This window comes from Podarcis cretensis (genome assembly GCF_951804945.1).
Source record: "Podarcis cretensis genome assembly, chromosome: 3".
In the NCBI taxonomy this organism is placed as follows: domain Eukaryota; kingdom Metazoa; phylum Chordata; class Lepidosauria; order Squamata; family Lacertidae; genus Podarcis; species Podarcis cretensis.
The window spans coordinates 88254230-88269390 of record NC_137172.1 but is presented as its reverse complement, the minus strand read 5'-3'; the positions used below and the strand labels follow the sequence as shown (position 1 = coordinate 88269390).

Genomic DNA, 15161 nt, shown 5'->3' with positions numbered 1-15161 from the left:
ACAAGCTACGTATCTCATAATATCTAGGATACACTCTGACATGGCCTTACTTTTGTTTCTAAATGTGGGCTACTCCATAGATAAAAAAGAAGAGGATGCAAATGTCATTGGATAATTCTTCGACATTAGCTTCCTTCATGTGCTACTCATGTGAAGTGGCATCATGTGATTAAAAAAGCTCTGGAGCCATGCTTCTGGCCCCAGTGATACACATCGTTCCTTGTTCTGCCATCCATGCATTAGGTTCTTGGGCTGGGCTATTGTTTAGGGGGTTTCGTTGGGGGGTTGTTGCTGCTGTTTCTGATATTTATTGTGTACTTAAGATCTGATTATGATTTAGGTGACAACTGTTTAATTTGGCTGAGTAATATTTGATTTATTTTCCCCAAATGTTAAAAGCATTGCACTTACTTTATAAGAGTACCAGCTCCCACCTTTCTTTAAAAAGCACTGGTTTTAACTATCAAATGGTGCCATGCAAATAAAATTATTTATGCATCTGAAGAGGAGAAGCCTATGTATGTAGTCTTTCCCAGAACCTGGAACCTTGATGACATCACAGCTTCTTCAAATTTGTGACACCCCTTCATATAAGTAAACACATGAGCAGAGCTATTGATCAATGTTTGCTTCAGTGTTTCCCCCATTCCCTTGGAAATGGCTGCATTAAATTAGCCCATGATTAATGAACATTTTATTTACTAATATAAATTGTATTTGCAATATAAATCTAATAAATATATGTGGTTGCCCATCAGTAAAAATTCCTAGGTGGCTTATAGAAAACAGCATTATAATATGATATTGTTACATGCCACCACAATCTCAGAGCAGTGTGAGATTGCAGGGAGTATAGGTGCTCACCTGGGATTTGTGTTCCCTTTGGAAATGAGGCACAGTGGAGACTATGGTGTCTTTATTATATATGGTTTATTTACACAAATATATAACCCGAGCCTACAATTGAGGTGCTTTCAGCATTGACATCCCTGGAGGTTCCTGTTTCTGCCATATCTGCTGCCTTGGATTCCAAAGAAGAAACAAGCAAGCTGTCCTCCCCCGTTGCTGACACCTACAGATTGGATCTAGCCCACATCATCCCCAACTGCAGTCCTAAAAAAATTCTCCTCTCTGCTAACTATCCCAGAGATGAGGGAAGGGCCCCTCCCAAGAGCCATATGGCAAGGAGTCCCCTCTCCTTGGCTTTTCTTCATAGGCCATCATTTCCTTTTGCTTTCCTCAATAGCTCTTCTCCCAGGCGATTTCCTGAACTTGCTATGCTGGCCTGTCTTATATTTTAACACTTGCTAAATCACATGTCTGGCCCCCAGGTTACAACTCCAAGCGTTGCTTAAATTCTAACTCCTACTGCACCCAGGAATTTAGTGGGGGCACCCCTGAACTCACAACATAATAATTAAACCAACATTAAAGAATAAAATTAAAAAAACAGCCAAAATTTCCTGATAACAGAAAGTGACATCCGGTGTTGTGCAATAGGACTCCCTCTTCTTCTTCTCCCCCCCCCCATAAAAACCTCCAGCATTTTTTGGGGGGAAGCCCAAATTTAAAACAGGAAAGTGCGATCACTTCTAGATGTTTAATTTCTGGTTACCTCCAGAATGTGGAAACATCTGGAATACTTGCCATTTTCAATGCAAATTTTCCTCTCTTGGTTTTGGAATTCATTAATCACATTCTGCTATGCTATACCTCATCCCTTTGCACCTTGTGACACTTTGGAAAGTCCCTGCTAATATTATTTTGGCACTCTTTCATAGGGGCTTCACATTTTAAATTTAATACAGATTCCATCTGCGCTAAATTAGTAGGCCAGCCGTTGACTCAAATGGTTCTCAGGTGGCCGCTCTTTTAAGCAATATTTTGATGCTGAAAATTGTTGTGGCGGTGTAATGTCAGCTAGTAAGTGTCAGACTGTGCACAGACTAGACATAGAAGTATCTATAGAATTAATATATAATGCCACTTAAGCATTGACTAACATATTACCTTCAGCAACTTTTCTCTCTCTCATAGCAACATGTGAGAGCAATGTTATGAGTGAGTGCCAAAATCATGCTGCTGTGGTAATGTCATTGTAGAATTGCAAATCACAGCCACTGAGGTCCTGGCTCTTACATCAAAATTGCATGTGTGTGACTCAGCTGTTGGTGGGGGGGAATGTGCTGTCATGTGGCTGCAAAATAAGAAGTGTGAATTAGTACTATGAAAGTGAATAGGCAGGGGAAACTGACTGCATGTTCCTATGCATATTTACTTGGAAGAAAGGCCACTGATCATGCATAGGATTGCAGTCTGATATCTTAAAAGGCCCGGGTAGGATCAGTGCCCCCAGCCTGGATTTTGTGATTCATGTATATAGGGGTTAAGGTCTTTGAAGACTGACATGTTGAGGACTTGTTTTTATATCATAGTAGAATACTGTTCTAGAATAGGGACGCGGGTGGCGCTGTGGGTTAAACCACAGAGCCTAGGGCTTGCTGATCAGAAGGTCGGCGGTTTGAATCCCCGCGACTGGGTGAGCTCCCGTTGCTCGGTCCCTGCTCCTGCCAACCTAGCAGTTCAAAAGCATGTCAAAGTAGAAGTAGATAAATAGGTACCGCTCCGGCGCAAAGGTAAACAGCGTTTCCGTGCGCTGCTCTGGTTCGCCAGAAGCGGCTTAGTCATGCTGGCCACATGACCCGGAAGCTGTAGGCCGGCTCCCTCGGACAGTAAAGTGAGATGAGCACCCACAACCCCAGAGTCCTCCACGACTGGACCTAACGGTCAGGGGTCCCTTTACCTTTACCTAGAATACTGATCATCAAATCCTCAAAAGTTAATTTACTGTAGCCTGTTTTGTTAGGCTAATCATTAAAAAAGTGATTTCAAATCATGAATTAGCATTATATGTTGGAACACTTTGCCTATTTTAAAATAAGTTATTTCAAACTGTGAATTCGAATCATAGGTTGGAACGCTGTTATAGGGGAGTGTTAGCATATTTGAAACAACCCCTGTTGTAAAATAACTTAACGAGGTAGTTTTTGTTATGAACCTTTATTATATTATTTAATGTTTTCTCCAAAAGCAATGTTGAATATTAACACAACATTATGACAGCCGTTGTCTTCACAGTAAATGATGTTTGGCTATTTCTCCTGTGATCCGCTTACCTGCTTTTATTCTTACTTCATTATCACTTAAACATTTATTGCATATTCCAAATTTGGAAAAAGTCCATACAAGTACAAACAAATGCACAAAAATATGTGATCAAATGCTTTACTATATTTTTAAGGGGAGAACACAATTTAAAATTAATACTAAAAATTTTTTGATGTTAACTCAGATTTCAACAGTTTTTCGCTCCTTTTTATTTCAGTGAGATAGCTAAGCCTGTACTTAATCCTCCACTGTAATTGAATTGTTTGCTATTTCATGGCCATGTTTGTGCTTTGTCTTACTGAATGACATTACAAGTCAACATTTTATTGTGTTAGGAACACACTTTAGATTGCATCATTTAATAAAAGATTGAGTATATAGGCAACTCTCCACTTACTTAGGGGTTGCGTTCTGGGGATAGTGCATAAAGCCAAAATCACATATAATCAGAACAATAGTGGATGGAATTGCCAAAGGTTTTTTTCCCTGCTGGATGCCCACCCTACCCTATTGCCCCTTTTATTTTATTTTTTGCCATTTGCGTAAGGTAAATGAGCACAAGTTAAATGCACAAAAGTTGCGAGTTACTTGTAGTTTCCCTTTCTCACCCCAAACCACTCAAGTCTGCTATTTAGCAATAAAGTGCTGAAGTTTGCGGCTGACAGCCAATCACCAAACTGATCCCTGTAGCACTGTCTAGCACAGCAAGGAGAATGGGAAATCTAAAGATATGCTTCTTCACTTTACTACAGAAACATTCCTCCTGTGAACCCCGTGACTAGCACAAGGCTCTTGATCCAGATTGGTTTAAGCCCTGAACAGGAATACTATTGTAGAGGCTTTCTTTTTAGCTTATTGAAAATGTATATCAATATTTCTTCCATGACGCTGATACTAAATTCATTTCCCCAGTTTTGCAGATTTAATTGTGTCAGTGGTATTCAAGATGATCTGTTGTTTTCTTGTTACTCCATAAAGTGTATGGTAGGAGTGAGGGAGAGGGGAAGGAAATCCAGATATTTTAATAAATTATTTTATGCCTGACACATTCTGGAATAATCCTTGTTCAGTTCATCACAAGTAATGTGATGTAAAGGTATAATGCAGCTTCATACGCCTTGAATAAAAAACAAACAAAACTATATATCTGTATACACAAACACATGCACAAAAGCTGTTAAAATCCATGAAGAGATATGCCAAGGACAAAACATAAGCCAATTTTTATAACAGAAGAAGCATCTGAAGAAGGGACAAGCCACAAAATAAATAAATTCTGTTCCACCTGTGCAGTATGCACACTATGCATGTCTCAGTCTTTCTTCCGCTACTTGCTAAAGTCTCGGAGGTAGCAAAGATTAATATAATTAAATCCTGTGAACATGTATTAATAATTGCACACAGACACCCAAATTATTCATCTCTGAGTGAGCCTGCTTCTTCCGAAATGGACCCTAGTGCTTTCCTAGTGTCAGGCTCATTAATGGCACTCTATATAAATAAACAACAGCAGTCTTGCATTTAAACATTGTGTTGTTTTTTACAATGCTAATATTACTTTTATTGTAGTGAAAAATACTACGGTCTGTATATTTTTTATAAAGCTTTAGGACATTTTATATTTTTTTATAGCTACTGCATGCCCAGTATTGAAAACAGAAGGACATCAATTTAGCTACCAAGAAAACCTTGATGTTTCAGGTGAGTTTTCCTTAAGCAAAAATAAATAAATAGACGAGTATGTCCTAAATTATGTAAGAACACAGCAAAGAGTGCATTTAATTCTTAGAAATATGTTTTCATTAAAGGAAAACATTTTATTTTTGAGAGTCCTAGCTAAGTCATTTACATTCATCTTTTATTTTTCCATTCATGCTTGTTATAATTAGCACGGAGTTAGCATTCATTTTTGACAAGCAGCACTTTTATTTTCATTCATTCAGATGGCAAAAGGAAACAGCGAGTGAATTCCTCAGAGGTTGCCAAGTCAAGTGCTAGGGGAATTTCACGCTAATATTCCTTCTACAGAGAAAATGAGATCTGGACATTTCTCTGACCAAAACTGTGGGATTTGAAATAGCCTGTCAGTTGTTAGTCTAGCAAAACAGACAAGCTTATGGCACAAATCGATAATTTTCTCCAGCCTTGTTAAATTGCATTAAATGAACAATAAATGATTCCACTCTATCATATTTTTCAGGTTTTGATTTAACCCAAAGCTTTTCTTTGAGGCAGACTTCATGTGGAGTTGGAAAGCCTTGTTTTAAGTTGGGGAATGCACCTCTTATAAGAGACTCTCAGTAAGTAATACATTATCATTGTATAACCATGTAGAATCCCTAAACATTTCCCTATATCTTACTTGGCTTGTATTTTCAATTTCTTTATTTTCCACCAGTCTCTTCATGTGTGTACCTCTGCGTGAATTTCCACTTTCTCTTTTCCTGCAATGATGAACTGTGTCTTTCTGTGGATTTTACTTATTGTTTCAGCCCTGTAAGCTTCAAAAAGAAAGAAAGAAAGAAAGAAAGAAAGAAAGAAAGATGTTTTGGAGGGAACTTTAGGTAGTCATATAAGCTTCTTCGTGTCTTTTTCCCATAAAAGCAATGACATCAGCATTACATGGTGATGGAGATAAAATGGATTTATATGCTAATTATCCAGAATACCCTAAAAGATATGTAGAATGCTTCCATGTGAATGACTATTGAAATGGGGAGCTTTCAGTATTCTCTCTTCCTCAGTACCCTTCAGGTTGTTTTTGATCTCTCTGCTGCCCATCCTTTGCCTGACGTCAGTTCAGCTCAGTTGTACTTTGTGAGAATGGACAGTTCGAAAGGCTATGCACAAGCTGTTTGTTTTCCAAGCAATACAGTGGTGCCTCGCAAGACGAAAAGAATCCGTTCCGCGATTCTCTTCGTCTAGCGGTTTTTTCGTCTTGCGAAGCAAGCCCATTGACGGCTTAGCGGATTAGCGCTATTAGTGGCTTTTAGTGGCTTTTAGCGGCTTTTAGCGGCTTTTAGTGGCTTATCAGCTTAGCGGATAAGCAGATAAGCGGCTTAGAAAAAGGGGGGGAAAGGAAAAAAAAGTCGGAAAAACGCGCAAGACATTTTGTCTTGCGAAGCAAGCCCATAGGGAAATTCGTTTTGCGAAGCGCCTCCAAAACGGAAAACCCTTTCGTCTAGCGGGTTTTTCGTCTTGCGAGGCATTCGTCTTGCGGGGCACCACTGTATTTCCTTGCACTGTTAAAGTTTTATAAACCTGCTTTATTCTCTCTTTTTGAACCCTGTTTTAGAGTTTGTGGATTCTGGTGGTGAGCATGTTCCCATAATGTGTGCTTGCACATCCGTTTTAATCGCTGCCACAGCAATTTAATCAGGCTAGATTGTAACAAAAGAAGGCTAGGCATGTAGACATCTGCCACTAGAACATCTTTATCTCCATTGCCCAGGTCCTGTGTGTTCAGGAAATCTCTTTTGCTGCCTTCTTCACTTCCTGCACTGTGTCAGATTTTGTGGCTTTAGACACAGCAACATAGTCAGATGCAACATGACTTGTATGATCACGTCTTCTTCTCTTAGTATATGTAAATAGACTCTGGGTATACGCTGTGAGTAGCAGAACATTGATCTCCTCGCCACAGGAAGCGAAAGAGTATCTGATTAAGCTGACTTGTAAGTGTCAAGTAGCTTGGCAGATATCCCCTTACATTTCACTCATTCAGCTATAGCATGAGTGAGTTGTAAACTATGCTGTGCCACTTCTGATGAGAGATGCCATTTTCTTTTTCAATGAGGCTTGCAGCTTTCAACGTAGTTGTAAATAAGGTGCTTTTCCAAGCTGAATATAGAAGGAAGTTAGTTTCTTTAGTATACCTGTCTGGAAACAGAGTTTGGGTGAGCTGCTTTCTTCTCTCTATCTCTTTAGGGTTTCATTATTGAAATAAGTTCCCCCATCCCCTGGCAGTGTGGCCATCTTAACACAATTTCTCTACTGCACTGTGGAAAAAGAACAGAGACTTTGCTATCTTGAATAGTAGCATATATATAATAAGCTTTCATCGACTGAAGCCCCCTAAACCAGGGGTCAGCAAACTTTTTCAGCAGAGGTCTGGTCCACTGTCCCTCAGACCTCATGGGGGGCCGGACCATATTTTGAAAAGAAAAAAAAAGAACGAATTCTTATGCCCCACAAATAACCCAGAGATGCATTTTAAATAAAAGAACACATTCTACTCATGTAAAAACACACTGATTCCTGGACCTTCCGTGGGCCGGATTTAGAAGGCGATTGGGCTAGATCTGGCCCCCCGGGCCATGATTTGTCTACCCATGCCCTAAACAAACATTTTTGCCTTAAATAATCTATCAGGATTGTAGTCCACTAGGTTTTACTCAGAGTAGGCTTGTTGATGCCAATGGGCTCTTTCCTTCCATTGCATATAGCAGGCACGGGGCTCATGATTTGGATTTGGACCAATGGCAGAAGAAATAGTTTATAGCCCATCTCCTTCCATACAATGGTACCAATTTGGTTCACTGGCTCCCTGCCCTGGGTATGTATGAAAGTGCCTCAGTTACAGAGGCTTGCCTGGTACCTTCGTTACGTATTGTTGCCCGCCACGTCCAAGCAGTGCAAGGTTGTTAATTTGAGGGGGGGATAGCCCATATACTTGACCCCCCAAAAGGGGACAAAGCCTCAAATTGATGTTTAAAGGAAAATATTTTTTCATTATACAGTGTGGTGCGTCCAATGTGTTTCAGTGTCTTCTTGCCTTCTTCTGCGATGCTAAGAGGAAGGACGCTGTTAAACATTTCAAGGCTATAATTTTAAATATGCCTACTAGGGACTTCTGAGCAATCATCCACAGGCTTGCACTGTAATAGTACTAGATATTTGTCAGAGATATTATTCCTCTGAAAACCAGAGAATCACAGGTGGGCAGAGGGCTGTTGTGCTCACATCCAACTATGAAAACAGGATTCTGGACTAAATGACCCATTGAGCTGATCCAGCAGGCTCATCTTATGTTCTTGGAAAAGAAAAGAAAATACTAATTTTACAACTGCTGCTCAGATTTTGATTTCTCTGTGACCACCCAACTGAAATAGTAACAAAAGGGCGGGAGCTGTATCAGAGACAAATAAATGGGAAATGGACCAATGAAAAGAAGAGACAGGAAATGGCACCCTCACTGAAATTTTAAGATCTAGAGGTGTCTCCTAGATTGTCAAAGCAGAACAAAAAAATTTTTAGGCATTAAGTGTGTTTTCTATAGGCTGAATGATTGGTTACATTTTGTTGGTTGGATGATCTATATTGTTGTATTAATGTTGTTGCTGAGAGGGCCGTATTCTTTTTGTTTCGTTATAATAGCAAAGTGCTCACCAACAATAAATAATTCCAATTCTGATCCTACATTCTTCTTCTTTATTTGAATAGATGTAAAAGTCTCAGGGTTGTTGTTTTTTTGTCGGTAACTCTTTGTCGGTAACTGTTTTTTTGTCGGTAACTAGCAGAACAGAGAGAGACTATGGCCATTTCCAACAAGGCTCTTTTTCCGCAACAGAAAATTCCCTCATTTATGAGGGACTGGCATTCTTATGGATTTTCCCCTCAATAAAATAGTGAATGAGAAGAGTTCATGTGTCCAAGAATGTTTGTGGTGTACAGTTCATTAGGATGCTGCTTAGCATATGTATTATGTGCAGGAGACAACTTTTTATGGATGCAGCTCTTACATGAGTTGAAACGAAAACTGGGTGCCCATTGTGGCTAGAATCTAGGCAGCTAATGGAGGCCTAATGATTTGCAAACAGACTCTTACTTTCCCCCCTCAATGCCATATGAAAAAAAAAAATTATGAACCTCTCTTGTGTTTCAAAATCTGTTTACCATGTGGAATGAAGGAACAGCTGCTTGAGAAGCACATAGCTCCATGGTGTACATGGAACCAGCAGCATATTCTTGTTATTTACTGCTTTAATAAGTATGTTTTTGTATTTCCCCATTTGATGAAAAGTTCTGAAACAGAACAGTTTTCCTTAAAGCACTGCTTTAATGTCAGGTTGCCATGTAAGATTCTAATAGGCCTAAAATTGTTCTAGTTAGATATTCAAGTTATAATCAATCATATTATGCTTAGACCATTTATCTGCATTCTGCTGTGTCCCATAAAAAATATTACACTGTTGTAGGACCTTAGGCTAAAATACGGCAGCCATGTAACCTGTTTTACACCAGGAAGGCCTCTATCTGAAGTGCTATTCTGGAGAAAATCTAGTTTGTCTCACATATCTGAAAAAAGATCCCTCCCTCATGAAGATCAGCGGAATGCTTCTCTCCCTCCCCACATCATTGGGGAAGGGCATATATGCCAACATTTTCAGATGAAAATAGGGGCTTTCCATTCTACCTCAGCATCACTTCTGGGAAGTGCCTGCCCAGGATCACTTCCAGATGCCGCCTTCTCTTCAGGCCTGACCTGGCTCATTTTCTCCTTCTTGTTTTTATTCAGCATGGCCAGCTGAATGGGCAACTAAGGGCCCACCAGGCTGGAGAGGCACAGCCTCCTATGGCAAGGACAGTGGCGGCGGCAGTCCTGTTGCCTTGCTCCCCTTCCTTATCCTCCTCCTGCTTCCTGCAGTTGCTGCTGCTACTCCATCGGCTCGCCAGTGTGTCTTGTTGCAATAGCTAAAGTGAAATCAAACATGTGGTTTTGTATTTAAGGCTCAGACTCAACCTCTGACTGTACAGTGGTACCTCGGGTTAGAGACGCTTCAGGTTACAGACTCCACTAACCCAGAAATAGTACCTCAGGTTAAGAACTTTGCTTCAGGATGAAAACAGAAATTGGACAGTGGCGGCGCGGCCACAGTGGGAGGCCCCCATTAGCTAAAGTGGTGTTTCATGTTAAGAACAGTTTCAGGTTAAGAACGGACCTCCAGAACGAATTAAGTTCTTAACCCGAGGTACCACTGTACTCAGTTTCTTGTCTTGAGGGACTCACTAACCTCCATCTAGTCCAGCATACTGGGTGGGATTCACCTAGGGCTGCCATTGACGTCCAGAGGGAATTTCTGAAAGGCGGCACTTTGTCCTGGTTCTTAGGCAAGTCAGTTGAAAAATCATGTTGTTTTTGAAATATGGAAGGTAAACGGCGTTTCCGTGCGCTGCTCTGGTTTGCCAGAAGTGGCTTAGTTATGCTGGCCACATGACCCGGAAGCTGTACGCCCGGCTCCCTTGGCCAATAAAGCGAGATGAGCGGCGCAACTCCAGAGTCGGCCACGACTGTACCTAATGGTCAGGGGTCCCTTTACCTTTAACCCTTGATTCAACTAACTAGCCCCATCATCTGAATCCCTGCAAAGGACTGTTTCTTGTGCAACAGGGCTTTCCTCTCCCCCTATGTGTGCCCCCACCTCCCACAATTGGCTCGGGGTTGGGAAAACCCCCAGAACAGAACACGGTGGGAGGAGAGGGGAAATCGTTCTGATTGGCAAGCTGCAACACTTGCGCAGATGGAACAACTGGAAGAGGGTGGTGTTGAATTCCACCCACTCATAGTAGTAGTGGTCATGCCTTGGGAAGCTTAAAAGCAGCAGGGCATAGGGGCAACAGCATCCCTCCGCTACAGCAAGTTATATTTCTATTTTAACAATTGTAATGACTTAACAGCAATTTGCAAATATACATAGGAAATTTGTACCCTTTGTTTTGGTGTGGGTGGGACAATGCGTTTCCTCATTTTTTCATCATGTGCCCGTTTCCATCCTGGCCTTCATGCCCTAAATGTTGATGTGAGCATGCACAGCTGTCATCAGGGCCAAAGTCCCCAGAGCAGCATTCCCAGAAGTCCTCCATGCTATCTCACACGTCTGCACATTTGAGTAGCAAGCCCCATAGAGAGGACATTTTATAGGTACAGTCTGCAGGGCTCTATCATGCTTCCACTGTGGTGTGACTGAGTATGAAATGGCCTTTAAAAGCCCTCACCATTTTGGAATAGATCCATTTTAGGCTTCACTGATAGGCTTTATGAAGCCTTTCTCACCTTAAGGGTACAGAATGAGACATGTCAGGCGTTGCCAAATCAAGCAGCAAAATCCCATGTTATTGCTGCTGTTTTTTAACTGTTCAGAAGCAGCCTTGGATTTGTAAGAAAATGGGTATGGGATTTCAAATAAATATCTGCAACTTACCAGGGGTGTGAAAGTTGTCACTTTTTCTAGCAAAGGCAGTCAAGCACTTAGCTATTCCAACCATCCTGATCTTCATTAAGGCTTGGTCAATTAGTAAAGCTTCCTGTCTCTGTGGCACTTCTCTGTGGTTAGCTCTTTGCAAGTTTTATCATTCTGCCACAAAGTATTTTTCATGGTTGAAGGAGACAAATTTATGAACACCTCTTTAGAAGCAAGTTTCTTTAATTTTGTATAAACAAAAATGGTTTTGTGCTCTACTTTATCCACTCAGGATGTCTGGGCTCTAAAATGGCACAGGACATAAACGTAATAGGGTTGGCATTTTAATAGTTCTTATCCTCTGCTGAATGTTCGCCACGTTATAAAATCATTTTACAGTTTGGAGGGAGTCAAATGCCATTCAGCACGAATGCAAGTCTCTCCTCTTATCTGTAGAGAGAGTGAAGACTAGAATAGGAGAGCTGTATCTTGAATCAAGAGTGTTGACAGTGTGCAGATGCGTTTGTGTCATCTTTGTCTGCTCTCATTCATCTGAGTTGATAATCACAGTTGCCCGTCTTTTGAATCCTGATTAATTTTATTCTGTTAACGATTTGAGTAAATAAGTAATTGGAATTAATGAATGATTCTAACAGGGACATTTTGAAGTCTGTATAACTGGGTGAGAGATTTCTGCTTTTATACCTGCCAATCATAGACTCTCTGCTGCTTTCTGAATTTTTTATAGGCTTAGCACACTGAAGTCTTATTGCGTCTGTTAAGAATTTAGAGCACTCAGCACATGATCTGACACTTTTTGTTTGAACTACAGGAGTCTTGCAGACTTAATCTCACAGTGTCAAGGCAATGGAATTACCTTACAAATGAATACATGACAGTTCCATGGACTCCTACAGCCCCTGATTTACTGTGGAAGGGCTATATTTTCTTACATCTATTTTTTTGTAATCCCTGCCCCTATTTGCCTTTGTGGGAGCTACTAAGAAGGGGGATCTTTTCAAAAGGTTCTCCTTTTTTTAGTACGCAAGTGTGAACATCAGCCTTCTCTCCAAAGTCTCCAAGTTAAATGTCCAAATTGTGAGTAGTGCACATCTTGACTTGCGTACCCATGCATGTAAATGAATATTATATTATACATATCCTTCATATATGTGCCCAATCCTTAAGGTCTTAATTAGAGGCTCTTCTCCAGTTTATTCAGTCTAATGACTAGAAAAAGGGCCGCCTTGGTGGTAGCACCACAGTTATTAAATGCTTTCCCCAGATGGGCTTGCCTGGCACATGTGTTAGGATCTCTTTGGCACCAGGTGAAGATTGCGCTGAGCTTTTTCACTATATGAGGTTTAGTGCATTTTAGTTCTTAGAATTATTGTGCTTCCTCCTTTGCGGGATTTTAGTGTTATTTTTTATCATATATTGTTGATCATATGCTGCTTTGTAATTTATTTATTTTTGCGTGCCCAGGTATGGCCACCCCGCTGCCCTGACCCAGAGAAGAACCAGTCAAGACACATACTTATTTTGCCTCAAATAAGGCCACAACTTTATTGATTACAGGTGTAAGAGGTTTAGCAAAGGCATTAGGTATAACCTGCAACAACCAGCCTGCCTGCAGGATATATCTTTTTTCTTGGGGTTGACCCTGAGAGGAGGTCCTATGACTTACATCAAATATGTACGTTCCTGCAGGGATCGCTTTCTTGAGGAGTGCTGTGGCCCTAGCCCCCACCTGGGCATCTGGACAGAAACACCTTCTCCGGGATTCCTTTAATGGGATGCCCCTTTCCCTTGGAGGGGCAGGCAGAAGTTTACCACCTCCCCTCCAGCCATGACTAAGGCTTACCCAATGCCTAAACTGCCAAACATTGTGACAATTGCTTTGAGGTAGGCAAAAACCCCACTCAGGACCTATTGGTCTGAAAGAAAAATTCCTCCCTGGCTCTGAATACAGAGACCAACTTTGTCTATAGCAAACTCTAGTACATAACAGAAACACTGATGGGTGCAGAAAGTAAAATACATAAAGAGGGTGGGAGGGAGATATGGCAAAGAACTGCATGCAGAGGAAGAGGCAAGCCCAAGGAGTGGAACCAAGTGAATGATGAAGGCTCAGTCAGGCCCATCCCACAACAAGCGCCCATCTTAAAGCCTGCCTGCAATTGGTTGATTCAGCAGGCAGTCTGAATTCCAGGCCAGTGGAGACACTGTTTTGGTTCCCCGCCAGCCGGGAATTCCCTGCATGCTGTCCCCCGTTGGGAAGCACCGAGTGAGGCAGCGCTGGCCTGCAACGCTGCCACACCTTGGAGTAGCTAAGTGGGTATGCTGATCTTTGTGCTGGTAGACATTTTTAATTTTGATTGTGTTTTCATTTTGGTAGTATTTGTATTTTAATGATTTGTACTTGTGTTTTAATGATTTCATTAAGAATTTGTGAACCACTCAAAGAACCAGGTTAATTAGGTGATATTCAAAAGAAAATTGCCAAAATTAGTACAGTTGTACCTCCACTTACGTATCCCTCCAGTTACGTAAACTTCGGGATATGTAAGTGGCAAACCCAGAAGTATATTTCCAGGTTTTTGCCGTGCGCACATGCATGCACAGCAGCGGTCCCTCCGGTTGCGGAAACCTCGGGATCTGACCAGAGCTCCGGAATGGATCCCGTCCGGAACTGGAGGTACCACTGTACATCAAACAATAAATATATTTAGGAAAGTGATTGTGGTCAAGTTTGCCCTCTTCAGAAGCCAGTGCAGGATAGATTACTACAGAGCATATAACTACAGCAATTGATAGGTGGTGAAGTACTTTCAGCAATGCAATAATTAAACATTTCAGTGTAACAATGGTGGTCCTTGGTAAGGGTGCTACAAAGTACAAAGAATGTTCCTTTATTTTCATCTACAAAATATTGGTGGTTGTGCCATTTAAATCTTCTGTTTCCTATGAACTGTTGAAAAATCAATAGGGGTAGAATCACAGAAACATAGAGTTGGAAAGGGACCATGAGGGTCATTCAAGTCTTGAAACTGATGAGACTAATAAAGTTAAGACATTATAAGAACAGATAAGATGTACATATCTAACCCTGTTATTTACTTTAGCCCCCAGCTCACACGATGCCACATAATTGGTTCCAGAGTGCTAGCTTGAAGAAAGAGCAGAATGGCATCTGTGAGGAGAAAAGAGACGAGCATATTAGATTAAAATGGGGGCTTGAATTGAGAAGGGAGATACTAGAGGCCCCTTCAGATGTCACCTGCAACAGCCCACTTTACTTTCCAGGTCAAGCTCTCGTAGAAAACATGTTTACGGATGTTTGACAAAGGAACTTAGCTGTGAATGGTTGGTACCTGTGATATTTATCTATTTATTTCTGCTAAGGCATCCAATGAGGTATAAAGTTTTAAAATATCAAACAAATAATTGTTATAAGATGAAAAGTTGGTCCCAGCAGAAGGCAGTGGTAAAAGGAGGGCAAAGTCCATGTCGTCTTTGCTTTCTTTCTTTTGTTCTCTTCTGCCAAGAGGCCCAAACTTGCAAAACAGTTTTGCATTTTTTTAATATAAAAAAAATCCCTTTAAAAATGGATGTCTGTATGTGGTGTGCAGTTTTATTATTTCTTTTCTTAAGAGGTGAGCAGCCCTCTTAAAGAACAGGGAAGGGGCATAATCCAAGGCTGTTCTAAGCGTTGGCGTTTCCATCACTCAAATTGCAAGGCTGAGAGAGAAGGGGCTGCTGCACCAGAAACAAACAAAATCATGATCGCCTGCATCCTTTGGCTATTTGGGC

The 15161-nt window shown here is 41.0% G+C and overlaps 1 protein-coding gene across 6 annotated transcripts in view; it reads left to right on the top strand.

Annotated features, from left to right (window-relative positions):
* Positions 1–15161, top strand: part of COL19A1 (collagen type XIX alpha 1 chain) — a 193897-nt gene that overhangs the window by 16576 nt on the left and 162160 nt on the right. For all 6 annotated transcript variants that reach the window (XM_079970398.1, XM_079970399.1, XM_079970397.1 and 3 more), the window contains exons 3-4: positions 4801–4869; positions 5369–5468. In XM_079970398.1, the coding sequence (XP_079826524.1) occupies positions 4801–4869; positions 5369–5468 (169 nt within the window). The remainder of the gene's footprint in view (positions 1–4800; positions 4870–5368; positions 5469–15161) is intronic.